General features: G+C 41.9%; 2 protein-coding genes across 5 annotated transcripts in view; one reads left to right on the top strand and one right to left on the bottom strand.

Annotated features, from left to right (window-relative positions):
* Nucleotides 1-15,347, bottom strand: part of cul3b (cullin 3b) — a 105,793-nt gene that overhangs the window by 67,373 nt on the left and 23,073 nt on the right. Inside the window, exons 2-3 of one of the 4 annotated variants that reach the window (XM_069896746.1) lie at nucleotides 14,178-14,263; nucleotides 13,735-13,820 (exon numbers count right to left, since the gene is read on the bottom strand). In XM_069896746.1, the coding sequence (XP_069752847.1) occupies nucleotides 13,735-13,791 (57 nt within the window). In that variant the 5' untranslated portion in view covers nucleotides 13,792-13,820; nucleotides 14,178-14,263. Of the gene's footprint in view, nucleotides 1-2,649; nucleotides 2,747-2,792; nucleotides 3,153-13,734; nucleotides 13,821-14,177; nucleotides 14,264-15,347 lie in introns of those variants that run through there. The other 3 variants (XM_069896748.1, XM_069896744.1, XM_069896747.1) reach the window with 3 other exon arrangements.
* Nucleotides 14,875-15,347, top strand: part of LOC138743581 (guanylate cyclase soluble subunit beta-2-like) — a 46,589-nt gene continuing 46,116 nt past the window's right edge. The window contains exons 1-2 of the mRNA XM_069899098.1: nucleotides 14,875-14,934; nucleotides 14,989-15,143. Of these exons, the coding sequence (XP_069755199.1) occupies nucleotides 14,875-14,934; nucleotides 14,989-15,143 (215 nt within the window). The remainder of the gene's footprint in view (nucleotides 14,935-14,988; nucleotides 15,144-15,347) is intronic.

Raw genomic sequence — 15,347 nt, forward strand, 5'->3', positions numbered from 1 at the left:
CACCGTGTCTGCCTGTCCCACATCGGACTTGTCAGCCACAAACGAGCCTGCAGCTGGCGTGGACATTTACCCCCTCCATAAATCTTCGTCCGCGAAGCCAAGCCAAAGAGATATGGTAATGGCATTTACAGCTAACAACCAGAACAGGAAAAAAAGGTGAATTTACTGGTATTCTACTTAGACATGCAGATGCCTTTGAATAACACAAGAACTCACAATACAAAATTACAATAATTCTTCAACTATAACACTACTGATATTTTGAAGTTTGGCTCATCGATTGATAAAGCTACAATTCACCACAAATACTTTCCTTGCATGGGAACACACGCTGCCAAAACACTCACTGTATTGTGTCAGGCCTTTAAATGCTCATGAAGCATTTTTAAAGAACAAAATTCTCAAATTAAATAACTACTGTAGACAACACAGTAACATAATGGCATGCTTTGCAGATGTGCTAATGAACAGAATAAGTGTGTTCATTTTCATTTTGGAGACAGTGACCAGAATTACACTTCTGAGGCTACAGCCATTGATTTGAAGTGTAACTTATCGAAGGTTGTGGATGATAAATTGTTGGATGGCCCCGCAGGATGTGAGAAGGATGCAGAGAGGCTTCAGAGAGAGGCAGTTTTAAAGAATGAGCAAGAACATGGCATATGGAATAAAATGAGAAATCATAACCCAAGTACTTTAGTTGCAAAAAGATAGAAATTTATGTAAAAATGAAAAAAGGCTGAAAGCTGTTGTCGCTCTTAGTGACCTGGACACCCTTGTATCGGAATAATTGCAAGTTAACAAGCAGCTACATAGAGCAATTAGGAAAACATACTGATCTTTGAGCAACAGGATTTGAGTGCTAGGCCAAAGACACTTTATTCCAATTATATGGAGCTCTGCTGAGATCACATCCAAAATACCGGCCACATTTATAGTCTGTCTTAATAAAGAAGAACATATTTATGATGGATTAAGTGAAGATACACCACATTAATGCATGGGTTTGCCATTTGAGATGTTAAACCAGAGTTTAGAAGAAAGAAAGAAAACAAAACAAATTTCTTAATGGGTTTGTTAGGGCAATGATGTTGTTTTCCTCATTTGGGGTGTGTGCAGCCAAGAGTTGGGTCTTGAAATCAGGGTCTTCCACACAGCAGAGATTTCTTGAGCTTGCTTTGGCAGCACATATACCAAAATTGGAATGATACAGAGATTTCTTTACCAGAGGGCAAGGATAGTTCAATACTTATATTGTTGCACTTCAAAACATAAAATGAACTAGTTTGGATAACTGAGTTTTCTAAATTCCTCATTAAAACCAAGGTTACAATAGCATTCAAAATAATTTGATTTCACAAAATGTACTTACCCATCAAAATTAGAATCACTTGGAAACCTCTAATACACAAATTAGTCAATAGCTGTTTTAATTATTGGATAAACTGTGCTGCCAGTCTCATAGTTCCTGGACATAACACGACTATTACTTTTATTTGTGCAACTGTATTACTAGAGATTAGATGATGCAGTATTTTCCTTTCAAAAATCAGATTAACTAATAAAGTAATATTTTCAAGAATAATGTAAATTTCATTTTTCTATTTTGAGACAACTACATGATTGACATTATTTAGAACATTTTTAAATACTGTACAATATTGATTCCAAATTCTTCTCCAAACACTGCCCATCTTCATTTAAACAACCCTCAAACCCAACTCATCATAATAAGATTAGTAATGTAAATGCTAAAAGCCAAAGTAGCTACTGACACAAACTTCAGTGAATGGACTCCCTGCCTAACGTCACTGCTCAATATTTTCAAAAGTGTTTCCACTAGCAGTAAGGACCACAATTCCTCCTCTCAAAGGTTTTTTTTTGCATGTTCAGTTTACTATCTTTGTGAGTTGATGACAAAAGTGAGATCAGAAAATAGACAGCTATACCAAGAATTGAGTGCACTATGAACTATATTAAAATACCTCACTAATGTGTTCAGTGAAATTAAAAAAACTTCAACATTAGCTACTAATTATTTGAATTTACAAAGTTTGTATTTTCTAACATCCAGAAGTTTAAATTTTATTTTATTAATCAATATTTTCCATGCTACAAGAGAGTCACACGCCTATTTGTTTATTGTGCAAATGCAAGAGAACCAAATCTCAAGTCTGGACACAATTCCAATGTCAAATAAAAGTACCACCATTTGAATTCTTATACTGTAATCAAAATGCAAATGTGGTAGTAAGTTTGAGTACTTCGTCGCGAAGTACAAACCAAAGTAAAGGGGCATTTAACTGGTCTGAAAACAATGTAAATAAACATCCCGCTGACTTTACAGGTATATTAAAAAATCTGGAGCAGTATTTTTTTTAAAAAAAAGGAAAATCAATCCTACGCCATAGACCTTCCATTTCAACGTATTGTCCTCTCTGGCCACATCTCTATTGTCCGAAAACCTGCCACAGATAAGGTTTCCCAATAAAGCTATATGATTTTCATTTTTGTTAGGTTGGAGCAAGGAAATATATCAAGTAATAACAAACACATAAAAGTGTACAGCAGTCTCCAGTGAAGAAGGCACCAGCACACTGAACAGCCAAAAAGACTGAACACACTCCCTGTTTGACTTCCACGGCTCACCATGAATATTAATCAAACGACAAGGGGCCTGCTTCTGTGTTGACATCCGCAAAGCCCGGGCCCTCGATTTAAAACTTCTGCTTGTCCTGCGGCGAGGCTGCTGCCTCCGTATGTGAAATGGCTGCGGTCTGCTTCTTACTTACAGGAAAGGCTCGTATCCTCATCTTGGTGTCTTTCTTCGTCCCAGCTTTTCCCAGGTTTGACATGTTGGCTGATAGCTCCTTTCACATAGGAATCACTTAGAGGGGAAAGAGAGAGGACAGAAAGGGGCAGGGGTGGAGGGGAGGGGGGGGGGAGAGCTCCTGGTATGTACTAAGTGCAGTTCGGCGTCTCTCCCGAGAAAGGATCGCCGACCTATGGCTCGGGTCGAACCGACCCTTTCAATAGCAAGGCAGCACAACCTTCGACCATAAAACTGTTTGCAGTCTTTAAAAAATCTGTTGGAAAATACCAGCCCGGCTCTATGGCGGCCGCCAGCCTCAGTGCGCAGGTCACTCGGCAGCCAAATCTCGCGAGAACTCACAACTTGCTTCCTCGCAACAGAAACGGGGGAGGGAAGCGAGCATGCGCGGCTGCTCAAGGTGTCAATCATCCTCTGAGGTTTGGACGCCCTGGGAGAATCGCTTGCCCTCTTGTTGGTGAACTGCACAGCAGCCAATTTCGGTCGAAAAAGCAGGGGGTGACCTGAAGACAATTTTTGGGGAGCAGCGTTATTTTTCAATGCAACGTGGTCTGATTCAATGTCACTACGTCCTTTTGGATTTTACATTTGTGTCTGGGGGGGGGGGGGGAGTTCAGCAAACGGACGTGCGGTTTTTCGAACAAAAAGCTGCAAAAGTTGTTCAATATGTAGAACAATGCACGATAGATTGTTGCAACAAATTAAAACTAAATGCATTCATTTCAAATACCAACATCAGATTCTAAAAAATGCTAATAGAGGTCTAAAAACTGAAATGAATTATTGACGTTGTGTTCAAATAACATATTCGTATGAAACATTCAAATGTAAAAAGAATGTATAATTTGTTATTAAGCAACAAAATGATTCTGATACTGAGAGATGAGAACTTACTGTCATCTACACGTGCAGTGTACAAATGCACTGAAATTGTTCCTGCTGGCTGCAGCTAGATAGGAGCGTTAAAATACACTGAGAAACAATAAGTATAAATTAATTTCCCACACGTGAGAAAAAGTAATGAATATAAAAAGAAAGCTAAATATTCACAGTTGCAATTAGTTTAAAAACTAGAGTGGAGACAGATCTTTGGACCTGAAGTAGTGTTCTAGTTTGGGGAGTGCCTGGTTGCTGTTTTTTTTTAAAAAGTCTTTAAACCTGAAGGTGCAGACCTCAAGTTTCAAGAGCTTCTGCCAAAAGGTAGCAGCGAGGGAAAAAGTTGTGACCAGGGTAAGAGGGATCCTCATGGCATTCACTGCCTACTTGAAGCAGCACCCCACCTGGATGTTTTCTTTAAATTTTAAATTTAATTTTTAAAAATATCAGACATATAGCACAGTAATAGGCCCTTTCAGCCCACGCCACCAAGTACACCCAATTGATCAACAACCCCCGGTACGTTTTGAACAGTGAGAGAAAACCAGAGTGCCCAGAGAAAACCCATGCAGACATAGGAGAATGTGCCAACTCCTTCCAGACAGTGCCAAACTTGAACCACGGTCACTGGCACTGTAAGAGCATTGCACTAACCGCTGTGCAAATTGTGCCACCCTTCAGTGTATGGAAGGTTATTACCCCTGATTGACCTATCTAGGCTTCCCACTTTTCTTTTCAGCTTCTGCATTCCTGGACACTTGCTTTTCCAAAACAGATCATGATGCAATCAGACAGGCTATTTTCTACAGTACACCTGTGCAAGGCCAATGGAGTATTTGGTGACATGCCAGTTCTCCTCTAGCTCCCTGGAAACTAGAGAAATTGGTGTGCCTTCTTCTCAGTTGCCTTGATATGCTGGACCTCGGAGAGTTTCTTCAGTATGTGGATGCCCAGGAACTTAGGGTGCTTATCCCCTCAACTACCAGCCCTGAGAAAATGGCTGCATGTCCCTTGGTTTCATTTTGTCAAATTCCACAATAAGCTCCTTAGTTTTTTGCATTTGAAAGCAAAATTATTGTTCTGGCTCTGTACAATCAGATTCTCAATCGCCACCCAATATTCTCATTTCCCTCTACTTGGCCAACAGCTGTGGTGTTAGCTGTGAATTTATAAATTGGAGCTGAACTTGGCTGTGCACTTCTGGGTATGGAGGGAATAAAGCTCAGAGCCATGAGGCACTCCATTGTTGATGGTCCTTGAGGTGATGATGTTGCCAATCATAACTGAATGGGGTCTTCCAATGAAGAAGTGAGGATCCAGTTGCAAAAGAAGTAACAGAGTCCCAGATCTCAAAGTCTAGTAATTAATTTTGCTGGTATGATGGTATTAAGCTGTAGTCAATGAACAGCAAAATGACATAGGTACTCTTGTGGCCTAGGTAATCTATGCAAAGTAGAGGGCCAGTGAGGTGGCATCCGCTGTTGTAGTGATAGGCAAAATGAAGTGGGTTCAGATCTTTCCTTTATTTTTAATTTTTTAAAAAATTTTTCACACTATGAACCATACTGACCAAAATACACACAAACATTTCCCTCTTGAATATACAGTCATTTTCTCCCCATTTCCTCCCTCCCTCCCCGCCCTCCTTCACCCCCCCTCCCCATCCACTCAACGTTCAACATATATGATACATTAAACCCATTAAACAATGTCATCACACAATGAAAATAAACAAGAAATTTGTGTCTTCTACTTTTACATACTGAGTCAGTTCATTTAGTCGTCTTCTTTCTGTCATTTTAGGTGGTGGAGGTCCGCGGTAGGACTTCTCTGTTGTGTTCCATGTACGGTTCCCAAATTTGTTCGAATACTGTGATGTTATTTCTTAAATTATATGTTATTTTTTCCAATGGAATACATTTATTCATTTCTATGTACCATTGCTGTATTCTCAGGCTATCTTCTAATTTCCAGGTTGACATAATACATTTTTTTTGCTACAGCTAAGGCAAGGCTATCATAATAAATCTTTTTTGTGCTCCATCCAAATCGAGTCCAAGTTCTTTACTTTTTATATTACTTAGAAGAAAGATCTCTGGATTTTTTGGTATGTTGCTTTTTGTGATTTTATTTAATACCTGGTTTAGATCTTCCCAAAACATTTCCACTTTCTCACATGCCCAAATTGCATGTACTGTTGTTCCCATTTCCTTCTAACAGCGAAAAGATCTGTCAGATACTGTTGGGTCCCATTTATTTAACTTTTGGGGTGTGGTTTATAGCCTGTGTAACCAATTATATTGTATCATGTGTAACCTCGTGTTTATTGTATTTCTCATAGTTCCGGAGCATAGCTTTCCCATGTTTAATTCTTTATCTTTATGTTTAGATCTTGTTTCCATTTTTGTTTGGGTTTACAGCTTGTTTCCTCATTCTCTTTCTCTTGCAGTTTGATGTACATGTTTGTTATAAATCTTTTAATTATCATTGTGTCTGTAATCACATATTCAAAATTGCTTCCTTCTGGTAACCTCAGCCTGCTTCCCAATTTGTCCTTCAAGTAGGTTTTCAGTTGGTGGTATGCAAATGTTGTACCGTGAGTTAAACCATATTTGTACTTCATTTGTTCAAAAGATAATAATTTATTTCCCGAAAAACTATTTTCTATTCTTTTGATCCCTTTTCTCTCCCATTCTCTAAAGGAAAGGTTATCTATTGTGAAAGGGATTAGTTGATTTTGTGTCAATATTAATTTTGGTAGTTGATAATTTGTGTTATTCCTTTCTATGTGAATCTTCTTCCAAATGTTGAGCAGATGGTGCAGTACTGGCGAATTCCTATGTTGCACCAGCTTTTCATCCCACTTAGATAGTATATGTTCAGGTACCTTCTCCCTATTTTATCTAGCTCTAATCTGGTCCAATCTGGTTTTTCCCTTGTTTGATAAAAATCTGATAGGTATCTTAATTGTGCTGCTCTATAATAATTCTTAAAGTTTGGTAGCTGTAAGCCCCCTTGTTTGTACCGTTCTGTTAATTTATCTAGGTCCTTCCTGAGGCAATTGTTCATTTGCTCCACAATCAACCTCTCAAAGCACTTCATCACAAAGTGAATAGATCCCACCAGCCAATAGTCATTAAGGCAGATTGCCAAGCTCTTTTTGAATATCAATATGATAAATGTCCTTTTGAAGCAGTTTGGGGCCTCAGACCAGAGCAGCAATAGGTTGAAATGATTGCAAAACCTCCAGCTAGTTGGTCCACACAGGTTTCAAGGTTACGTCCAGGTATACCATCTGGGGTGGATGCAGTGTTGCAATGTTAGAGAACATGTGATCAAATTATATTTATAATTAAAATGCTATTCCAGGATGTGGGTTATAACTTACATTATTTAATAGTTAATTGAATATTTTAAATTAAATTAACTTACCAAATAAATACTTCAAATAGACTATGTTTCCATACTCCATGTGACTCAATTCACAAAATGGAGGCAGAAACTAGAAAATCTGGGCATGCTCACTGGCCTGTGTTGATTTGATGTTGTAGGGGTGATGCTAAAGCTGGTAGTTTGCCTCAGCTTACCTGTAATTTTGAAGAAGGCATTCAAAGTTTCTGACCTCACCATGTAATCCGTGTTGAAAAATACCCATTTACAACAAGCTTGGCTGATTTACTCCATGAATGCAGATTTTTGAAGTTGGTTTGCTGCCACACAGCTGACAGGGAGATCAGGCCAGGAAGGATGAGGCCCTGCTCTAGACAAGTCTCCAATAAGCAATCAGCAGCACTCCGAGCCTACTAAAAATATTGACAGATTTCAAGGCCAAATTTGAGCATTTAAGGCCATGTTTAGCATTTTCAAGAAATACAATATTGTGCCATTCATTTTCTTTGCTGTTATTTGACACAGATAAGTTTAATAATTAAGCAATTTGAAAGCTTTTCAAGTTCCTACCTAAAAACTGCCATGGAAGGACTATGATTCAACTGACATTTTTCCTGATTTCGAATTGCTGCACACTTTAGGCAAAAAAAACTTCACAAAACATTTTCTAAATGTCTAACCAAGAAGGTTTGTTGGAATTTTTAAAAACAAAATAATATTTTCCATTCAACTTCCAACATTCATTCTCATGTTGATGATCTGATATACTTACTCTGTCAGACAAGACTTTATGCTTGATATCCACTTCAAACTACCAGGAATCCCAAGATTACTGGTTATATAACCATACCATATAACCGTTTACAGCATGGAAACAGGCCATGTCGGCCCTTCAAGTCCGTACCGGTTCACTTGAACAACTCCACTAGCTCCTCCGCAAACTCCTGAGGAAGTAGAGGCTTTCTTCATGATGCCATTGGTGCCTTGAACATCACTGCTAATACCCAATAAAACCCTTCAAGCTCTTCCCAGACAGGCATCATCATTTACAAAGCCCCGATGAAGAGGTTAAGTCCAAAAAATGATCTTTTTCTCCCACTGATGCTGCATGAACCACTGTTCCTCCAGCAGATTGTGTTTTAATTCAGATTCCAGCATTTGCAGTCTCCTGTGTCTCCATGATTTACAGAACTCATTACATACCAGCAACCGTGTGACTTTCTGTGACAGAAAATAATCCTTAGGGTATTTTAAAAAAAAATGTAAAATTTCTCTCTAACTCTTAAGCATTCAAAATAATTCTGTACCTAATGTTATTTATTATTGCATGTTCTATTGGTATCTTGAGACTTCAATCCATTCAGAACTGATATCATTCTTTCTCCCTTTATTCAATGAAACTAGAACTAATGGACAAGACAGCTGCTTGGGTCCCTATTCTGTTGGAAGTAGAAAAGACAACTAATCCTTCTGCAGTCTCCATCATGAAGCAATTTGAGGACATTCTGAAAAGTATCGAGGTACATATTTTTCAGCATAAAACATTACAGCCCATAATGTTGTGCCAACTTCTATAAACCACCTCCGCAACAATCTCATTCTGCTCCATGTCACACCAATAACCCTCTATTTTCCTAAATCCATGTGCCTATCTAAGAGTTGTTACAGCCTCAACCACCACCACTCTCAAGAGTTCAAAACATTCAGATTTATTGTCAGATGACACATAATATCACATACAACCCAAAGATTCTTTCCTGTGGGCCAGGCAGAATTTCTACTTATCAGTAATGCAAATATACTCAAGAATAAGATATGTTGTAGCCGCGTGCTACTCGAAGTAAAGATACACACATGCGCGTGTGCACACAAGTGTAGTCAGGTATAGCTCTAGTTTATTGGGCCTGAAGCCCGACTTTTATACAGTTTGGGTTCCCGCCGTTTGCCCCCCTTTGCTGACATCACCACCCACATAACAATAGCGGGTTTCCTGTGCACGGGTACATTCTTACATTACAATACCTTCTTTCCTGTGCACTGTCCCTATCTGTTGGCTAAGCAGCGGAACCAGCATCACGTTGGGGATGCTGGCCCCTATACTGCCTTAGCTACCAGTTTGCTTGCTAGGACCAGTGCTACTGTGCAGTCTGCTGGCTCTTGGATGCGCTCGCTGCCCAGAGCATCGGCCTGATTGCCACGGCAGCCGGTACATGACCCCACCCCACACCCAGAACTGGCAGTATTATCTTTGGTTTCTGAAGGCAATGTCTCTAGGCTTTGGTGGCCTGCCTCTCTTGCTTAGTGCTGGCGTCTCCCTGGGTGTATTGTCCATAGTGAAGACCTCTGCCTTGCCTCCAACCTCCAGCTCGAACATGGCACCATTGTTGTGTATGACCCAGAATGGACCCTCATACAGTCTCTGTACTGGTGGGAGGTGTGGACCCCTGCAAATGAAAACATACAGTCCTGCAGGTCTTTGGGTATGTTGGTCCTCACTTGTCCGTGCCTGGTCAGTGGAGTTGGAGCCAAGTTGCTGACTTGTTCCCGTAGCCTGTGGAGGAGTGTTGCTGTGTTGTCTTGTTGCTTGTCTGGACGTGGTGCGAAATCAGCTGAGCTATGTAGACTCAAAGTTCGGTGGAAGATTTGTAGAGGTCCTCCTTGGGTGCTGTGTGGATCCCCAGCAGTACCCATGGTGGCTCATCTATCCAGTTGGGTCCCTGTAGTCTGGCCATGAGTGCAGATTTGAGGTGGATGTAGAAGCACTCGATCAGCCCATTTGATTGGATGATATGCTGTTGTGTGGTGCTGAACACCCCATAGGTTGGCAAGGTCAGACCATAAGCTGGAGGTGAATTGGATCCCTGTCCAATGTAATATATGCTGCTGTACCTTGGCTGTTTGGCACAGTGTGCATGTCTTTGCCCACCCACTTACCTGTTTCCAGAGACCATGCAACACATATTTACTGGCCACCAGTGAGCCAGGCCGTGGATGGAATCGAAAGCCTGTCATCTCCAAGATGCTGGAACGATATGTCTGGCCTGTCCGGTGGCCAGTCACACAGGAGGGTGGTGTTACCTGCGGCGACTGGGATACCCTGGAGTTGCAGTCCTGATATGGGTGTTCTGTCCTGGGGTATCTCTGCTTTGTCTTGCTGCACCTTTGCTAGTGCCACAAAATCCACTCCCTTTGATAGCGTGTGGATGTTCTGCCTGGATAGTGCATCCGCCACCACATTGCCCTTGCTCGAGATGTGTTGCATGTCTGTGGTGTATTCAGAGATGTATGATACATGACGTTGTTGGTGAGCTGACCAGGGGTCCGAGATTTTGGCCAGGGCAAAAGTCAAGGGTTTGTGGTTGGTAAAGGCTGTAAATGTCCTGCCCTTGAGGTAGGACCAGAAGTGGTGGATGTCTAAGTACAGAGTCAGTAGCTCACTGTCAAAAGCACTGTACTTCAGTTCTGGAGGCCACATTGAATAATTTCTGAAGAAAGCCACCGGTTGTCGACTCCCTTTCATCTGCTGCTCCAGAACACCACCGTTCACCGTTCCTGAGGTGTCCACCATCAGGGCTGTTAGAGCGTCTGCCCTGGGATGTGCCAAAAGAGCAGCACATGCCAAGGCTTCCTTGGCCTTCACAAAAGCCTCCACTGACTCTGTCCCATGTTATGACTTTGGCCTTGCCCGCTAATCAGGTGAAAAATTGTCACATGATTCTGGCAGCTGAGGGGATGAACCTGTTCTAAAAGTTGATCATCCCCAGAAACTCTTGTAGTTCCCGGGTCAAGCTGGGCCTAGGAGACGCTGGCCCCTTCCTTGGTCATCCTATGTCCCAGGAAGTCGATGGTTTCTAACCCGAATTGGCATTTGGCTGGGTTGATTGTCAAGTCAAACTCTCTCAGCCAGGTGTAGAGGTTGTGGAGGTGCACCATGTGTTCTTGCCAGTCTTTGCTCAACACAAGGATGTCATCGAGGTATACAAAGTTGCCATCCAGGTCTCGGCCCACTGTGTCCATCACCCGCTGGTTGGTTTGCATGGCATTCTTCAACTCAAATGGCATATGCAAGAATTTGAACAAGCTGAACAGGGTGATGTGCCCTGTGCAGGTCAGCCACGTGGGGAAACAGTCTGGCGCGATGGTCTCATTGAGACAGCATTAGCTGCCGCATGGTCTCCCACCCCCAGTGGCCTTGGGTACCAAGTGCAGGGGAGAAGCCCATGGACTGTCTGACCGCCATACTGTGCCAAGCTCTTCCAGCTTCTTTAACTCCTCCTTTGCTAGTTGGAGCTACTCTGAGGGAAGTTGTCTTGCTCATGCATAGAGCGGTGGGCCTTTGGTGAGGATGTGATGCTGCACTCCATTCTGGGGTATCTCTGTGGTGAACTGGGGGGGGGGGGGGGTAAACACTGCCGAGAACACTGCCAGGGACTTGGCGTACTCGTACATTGATCACTGCTCTAAGTGCAGGTGGGGAGCCAGGAGCTTGGCGTCATTGAGGGGCAAAGTCTGTGTGTGAACCAGTCTCCGAATTTCAGGTCCACCAGCAAGCTGAGGGTGTGCAGGAAGTCTGCCCCGAGGAGTGGCTGTTCAACTGCTGCCAACGTGAACACCCACTAGAAGAGGTCGCCTCCCAACTGCATTTGGACCTTGCATATGCTATAGGTCCTGATCGTGCTATTGTTGGCTGCCCTCTTTCTGCCTGTTTCTGGTTTCCTGCCCCAATGGGGGCAAGATGCTGACCTTTGCTCCTGTGTCCACGAGGAACTACCCTCTGGATTGACTGTCCCTTACGTACAGGAGGCTGTCTTGTTGCCCAGCCGCCTTGGTCATCAGCGATGGCTTTCCCCGAAACGTGCACGGTGGTCACCATCATTGAGCTCCAGAACCCCATCGCTGGTGATAGAAGCACCACTGGTCATTGGGCTCACCTCCCTTGTGGGATTGCTGTACCTTCGGCAGGCCAGTCTGGGTCTGGCTGTGGGATTTAGCAATGAGCCCCACGGATGCTGAGCACTCTTTTTTGCTTCCATTGGATGTCTGCTGGTGTTGTGACTTTCTAGAGGATCATCAAAGTCAGCGTCCACCAGGAGCAGTTGAACATCCTCAGGTAGTTGCTCTAGGAACACCTGCTCGAACATTATGCACGGTTCATGCTTCCCAATGAGAGTCAGCATATTGTTCATCAGGGCCAATGGAGGCCTGCCCTCAGCCCATCCAAATGTCACACCATGAGAGCCCAAAGGACTCAACTTGCCGAGTCCTGCTCCAGGGTGCTCACCACGTGGTAGTACCGAATGAACTCTGCTGTGATCTGCCATATCTGAAACTGTGGTTCAGCCTGCTTGAACCAAACGCATAGCTGATTTGTCCAGAAGGTTGGGAGCTTCAGGGCGACTGCGTGAACTGCACATCATTGGGGTTTAGATGCCATCTAAACAGTCTGGGTCACCAATTGTAGCTGTGTGTAATCACACACACGAGTGTAGTTAGGTATAGCTGTAGTTTATTGGGGCTGAACCCCATCTTTTATATCATTTGTGTTACTGCTGTTTAACCCCCTTTGCTGGCGTCACTGCTCGCATAACAATACCGCAAGCAGGTACATTCTTACATCACAATACCTTCTTCCCCATGCACTGTCCCTATCTGTTGGCTGTGCAACGGGACCAGCATCATGTTGGGGATGCTGACCCCTATGCTGCCTTAGCCGCCGATTTGCTTGCTGGGGCCAGTGCCACTGCGCGGTCTGCTGGCTCTTGGATGCACTCGCCGCCCGGAGTGCCGGCCCAATTGCTGTGGTGTGCCACTACAATATATACAAAAGTGAGAAATGTAAACAAACACTGCAAATACAGAAGAAAGTAAATACTCAAAATAAGAGTCTTTAAATGAGTCTCTGTTGAATCTATTGTTTAGGAGTCTGTTTCTCAACCTGGTGGTCAGAGTCTTGAGGCACCTATACCTCTTTCCTGATGGCAGCAGCAAGAACAGCTTCTTAATGATTGCTGCTGCTCTCAGACGGCAGAGTTCCATGTAGAATTTTTTTGATGGTGAGGAAAGTTTTGCCTGTGAGTTGTGTCTGTTACCTTTGACAGGGCTTTCTGCTCAGAGATATTGGTGCCCCATACTAGGCTGTGATGCAGCCAGTCAACACGTTTTCCATTCCATCTGTAGAAGTTTGCCAAGGTTTTCAATGTCATATCAAACCTCTGCAAACTCCTGAGAAAGTATTACACTAGACAGTGAAGATTTTGTTTCCTGAACACTTTTGGGTGTATTTTATGATCATGAGGATTACTTTAAAATTTCCCTAAATGTACTTTTAAAAAAAAAATACAACCTATTTTTGTGATTTCCTGTCATATTTTAAATTAGGTTCAAGCATACAAATCCATGAAGTGTAATATGTCATTGAAAATTCATTTTCTATATTCACCAGGACGTTGCGACCATGGAAAAGCAGTATCAGGGCAACTGGGATCCATCAATGATAGCCAACTATTGTGGGACACTTATCTGAGAGGCATCAGATGCTGAGTACAAACAAAAATTAGCAGCAAAACATTTTTAGGTCAGTTGAACAAACGCAATATGTCAGCATCATGATGCGATTAAACTTGCTAAAGTCAACTTACTACATGATGCAGCATATCTGAATTTATTTTTGTCTTCAGCTTGAAGTTGTCTGTCATAATCCCCAATTTACTTTCAGGAAGCAAACCTTTTGAAAAAATTTGTTGTCCAGTGTTATCGGAGTTGTTTAAAATTATTAGTGAAAATGACAAGCTAATTTGAATAATTGCAAATCATCCAATTTTAGAACTACATTTTATACTGGAATAGTTAAACAACAAAGGACCTGGACACTTTTACTGTAACAGTTTCTGTGGCTGGCAAATTATGCAATCATAGAATTGCAGAAACAGGGCTTTTTGGCCCAGCTCATCCATGATGCTACTCAATGCTAATCCCATTTCCTTCATTAATTGCAAATTTTCCATTCCTTTCATATCCAAGTTCCTGTCCAAATGCCTTTCAGACAATTTATGGAATAATAATTGAATTCAGCTAAAGGTACCTGTAGTTTAACTTTGATAGATCTTCCAAATAGAATTGCGATTTTTCAACAATTGATTAGGTTTCCAATTCTTTAAAAAGTACAAACTGTTTTAAAAGAAACATAATAAGGATTAAAACACATTTGTTTGTTTCTTCAGTCTTTTTAATCCGACATAACTTTTTCCATATTTTTGACCAGCAGAATAATTAAAGTGGTCTTTGTTGTATTAAAAAATATTTTCAGCAAAAGCCAACAGTCCAGAATGGCCTTTTTGATCCAAGGAATAAAGTTTATTTATAAGTCTGTAAAGCAGTGGTTTTCCCAACGTTTTCTTTCCACTCACATACCACCTTAAGTAATCCCTTACTAATCACAGAGTATTTATGCCATGGGGGTTACTTAAAGTGGTATGTGAGTGGAAAGAAAACATTTGAAAACCACTGTTTAAATCATACCTAATTGACTCATACCTAAATAACTCCAAAGGAAATGGGCCAATGACAATTTTTCTCAAGCAAAATATTTCAGTAACAATTGGGTCTAGAGCAGCGATTCTTAACATTTTTTCCCCACTCACATGCCACCATAAGTAATCCCTTACTAATTACATATCACCTATGGTGATAGGTGAGTGGAAAGAAAAAAAATGTTTGAAGACCACTGTTGTCGATAGCAAGTTGAAAGGCACAGGTGAAAACTGTGATGATTACATGGGATGACTCTTCAGCAATCCATGGAAATCTTGCAGTTTCTGGTTCTGAAGTGTTTCCTTACGGTTTGTCATATGGAAAGTTTTTATAAGTTAATATTTCCTTTATTACCATTGCAGTTGAATCAACCATCACTTGCTTTCTGTAGAATTAAAGCAGTGGTGATGGATATGGATTGGGAGGAGGTGATAGGTGTGGGTTGGGAGGAGGTGGTTGTGATGGTGGCTGGAGAAATATGCTTGATGGTGTCCAACAGTTGGTCAGCCCTTGTAAGGTAAAACATCATGAGATGGGAATGTGTAGGGAGTTACCCGGTACAGGGCTGTAACAAGAAGGGGAGGTGTCCTTGTACTCCTGTTAGGTAAAACATCATGAGATGGGAATGTACAGGGCTGTAACAAGATGTGAATGCATCCTTGTACTTACAAGATAAGAGAGACATTGATGGATTGAGAGGCAGGAAGCTAGCAGGGAAAGG

This window comes from Narcine bancroftii, chromosome 9 (assembly GCF_036971445.1).
Source record: "Narcine bancroftii isolate sNarBan1 chromosome 9, sNarBan1.hap1, whole genome shotgun sequence".
Taxonomy (NCBI): Eukaryota; Metazoa; Chordata; class Chondrichthyes; order Torpediniformes; family Narcinidae; genus Narcine; species Narcine bancroftii.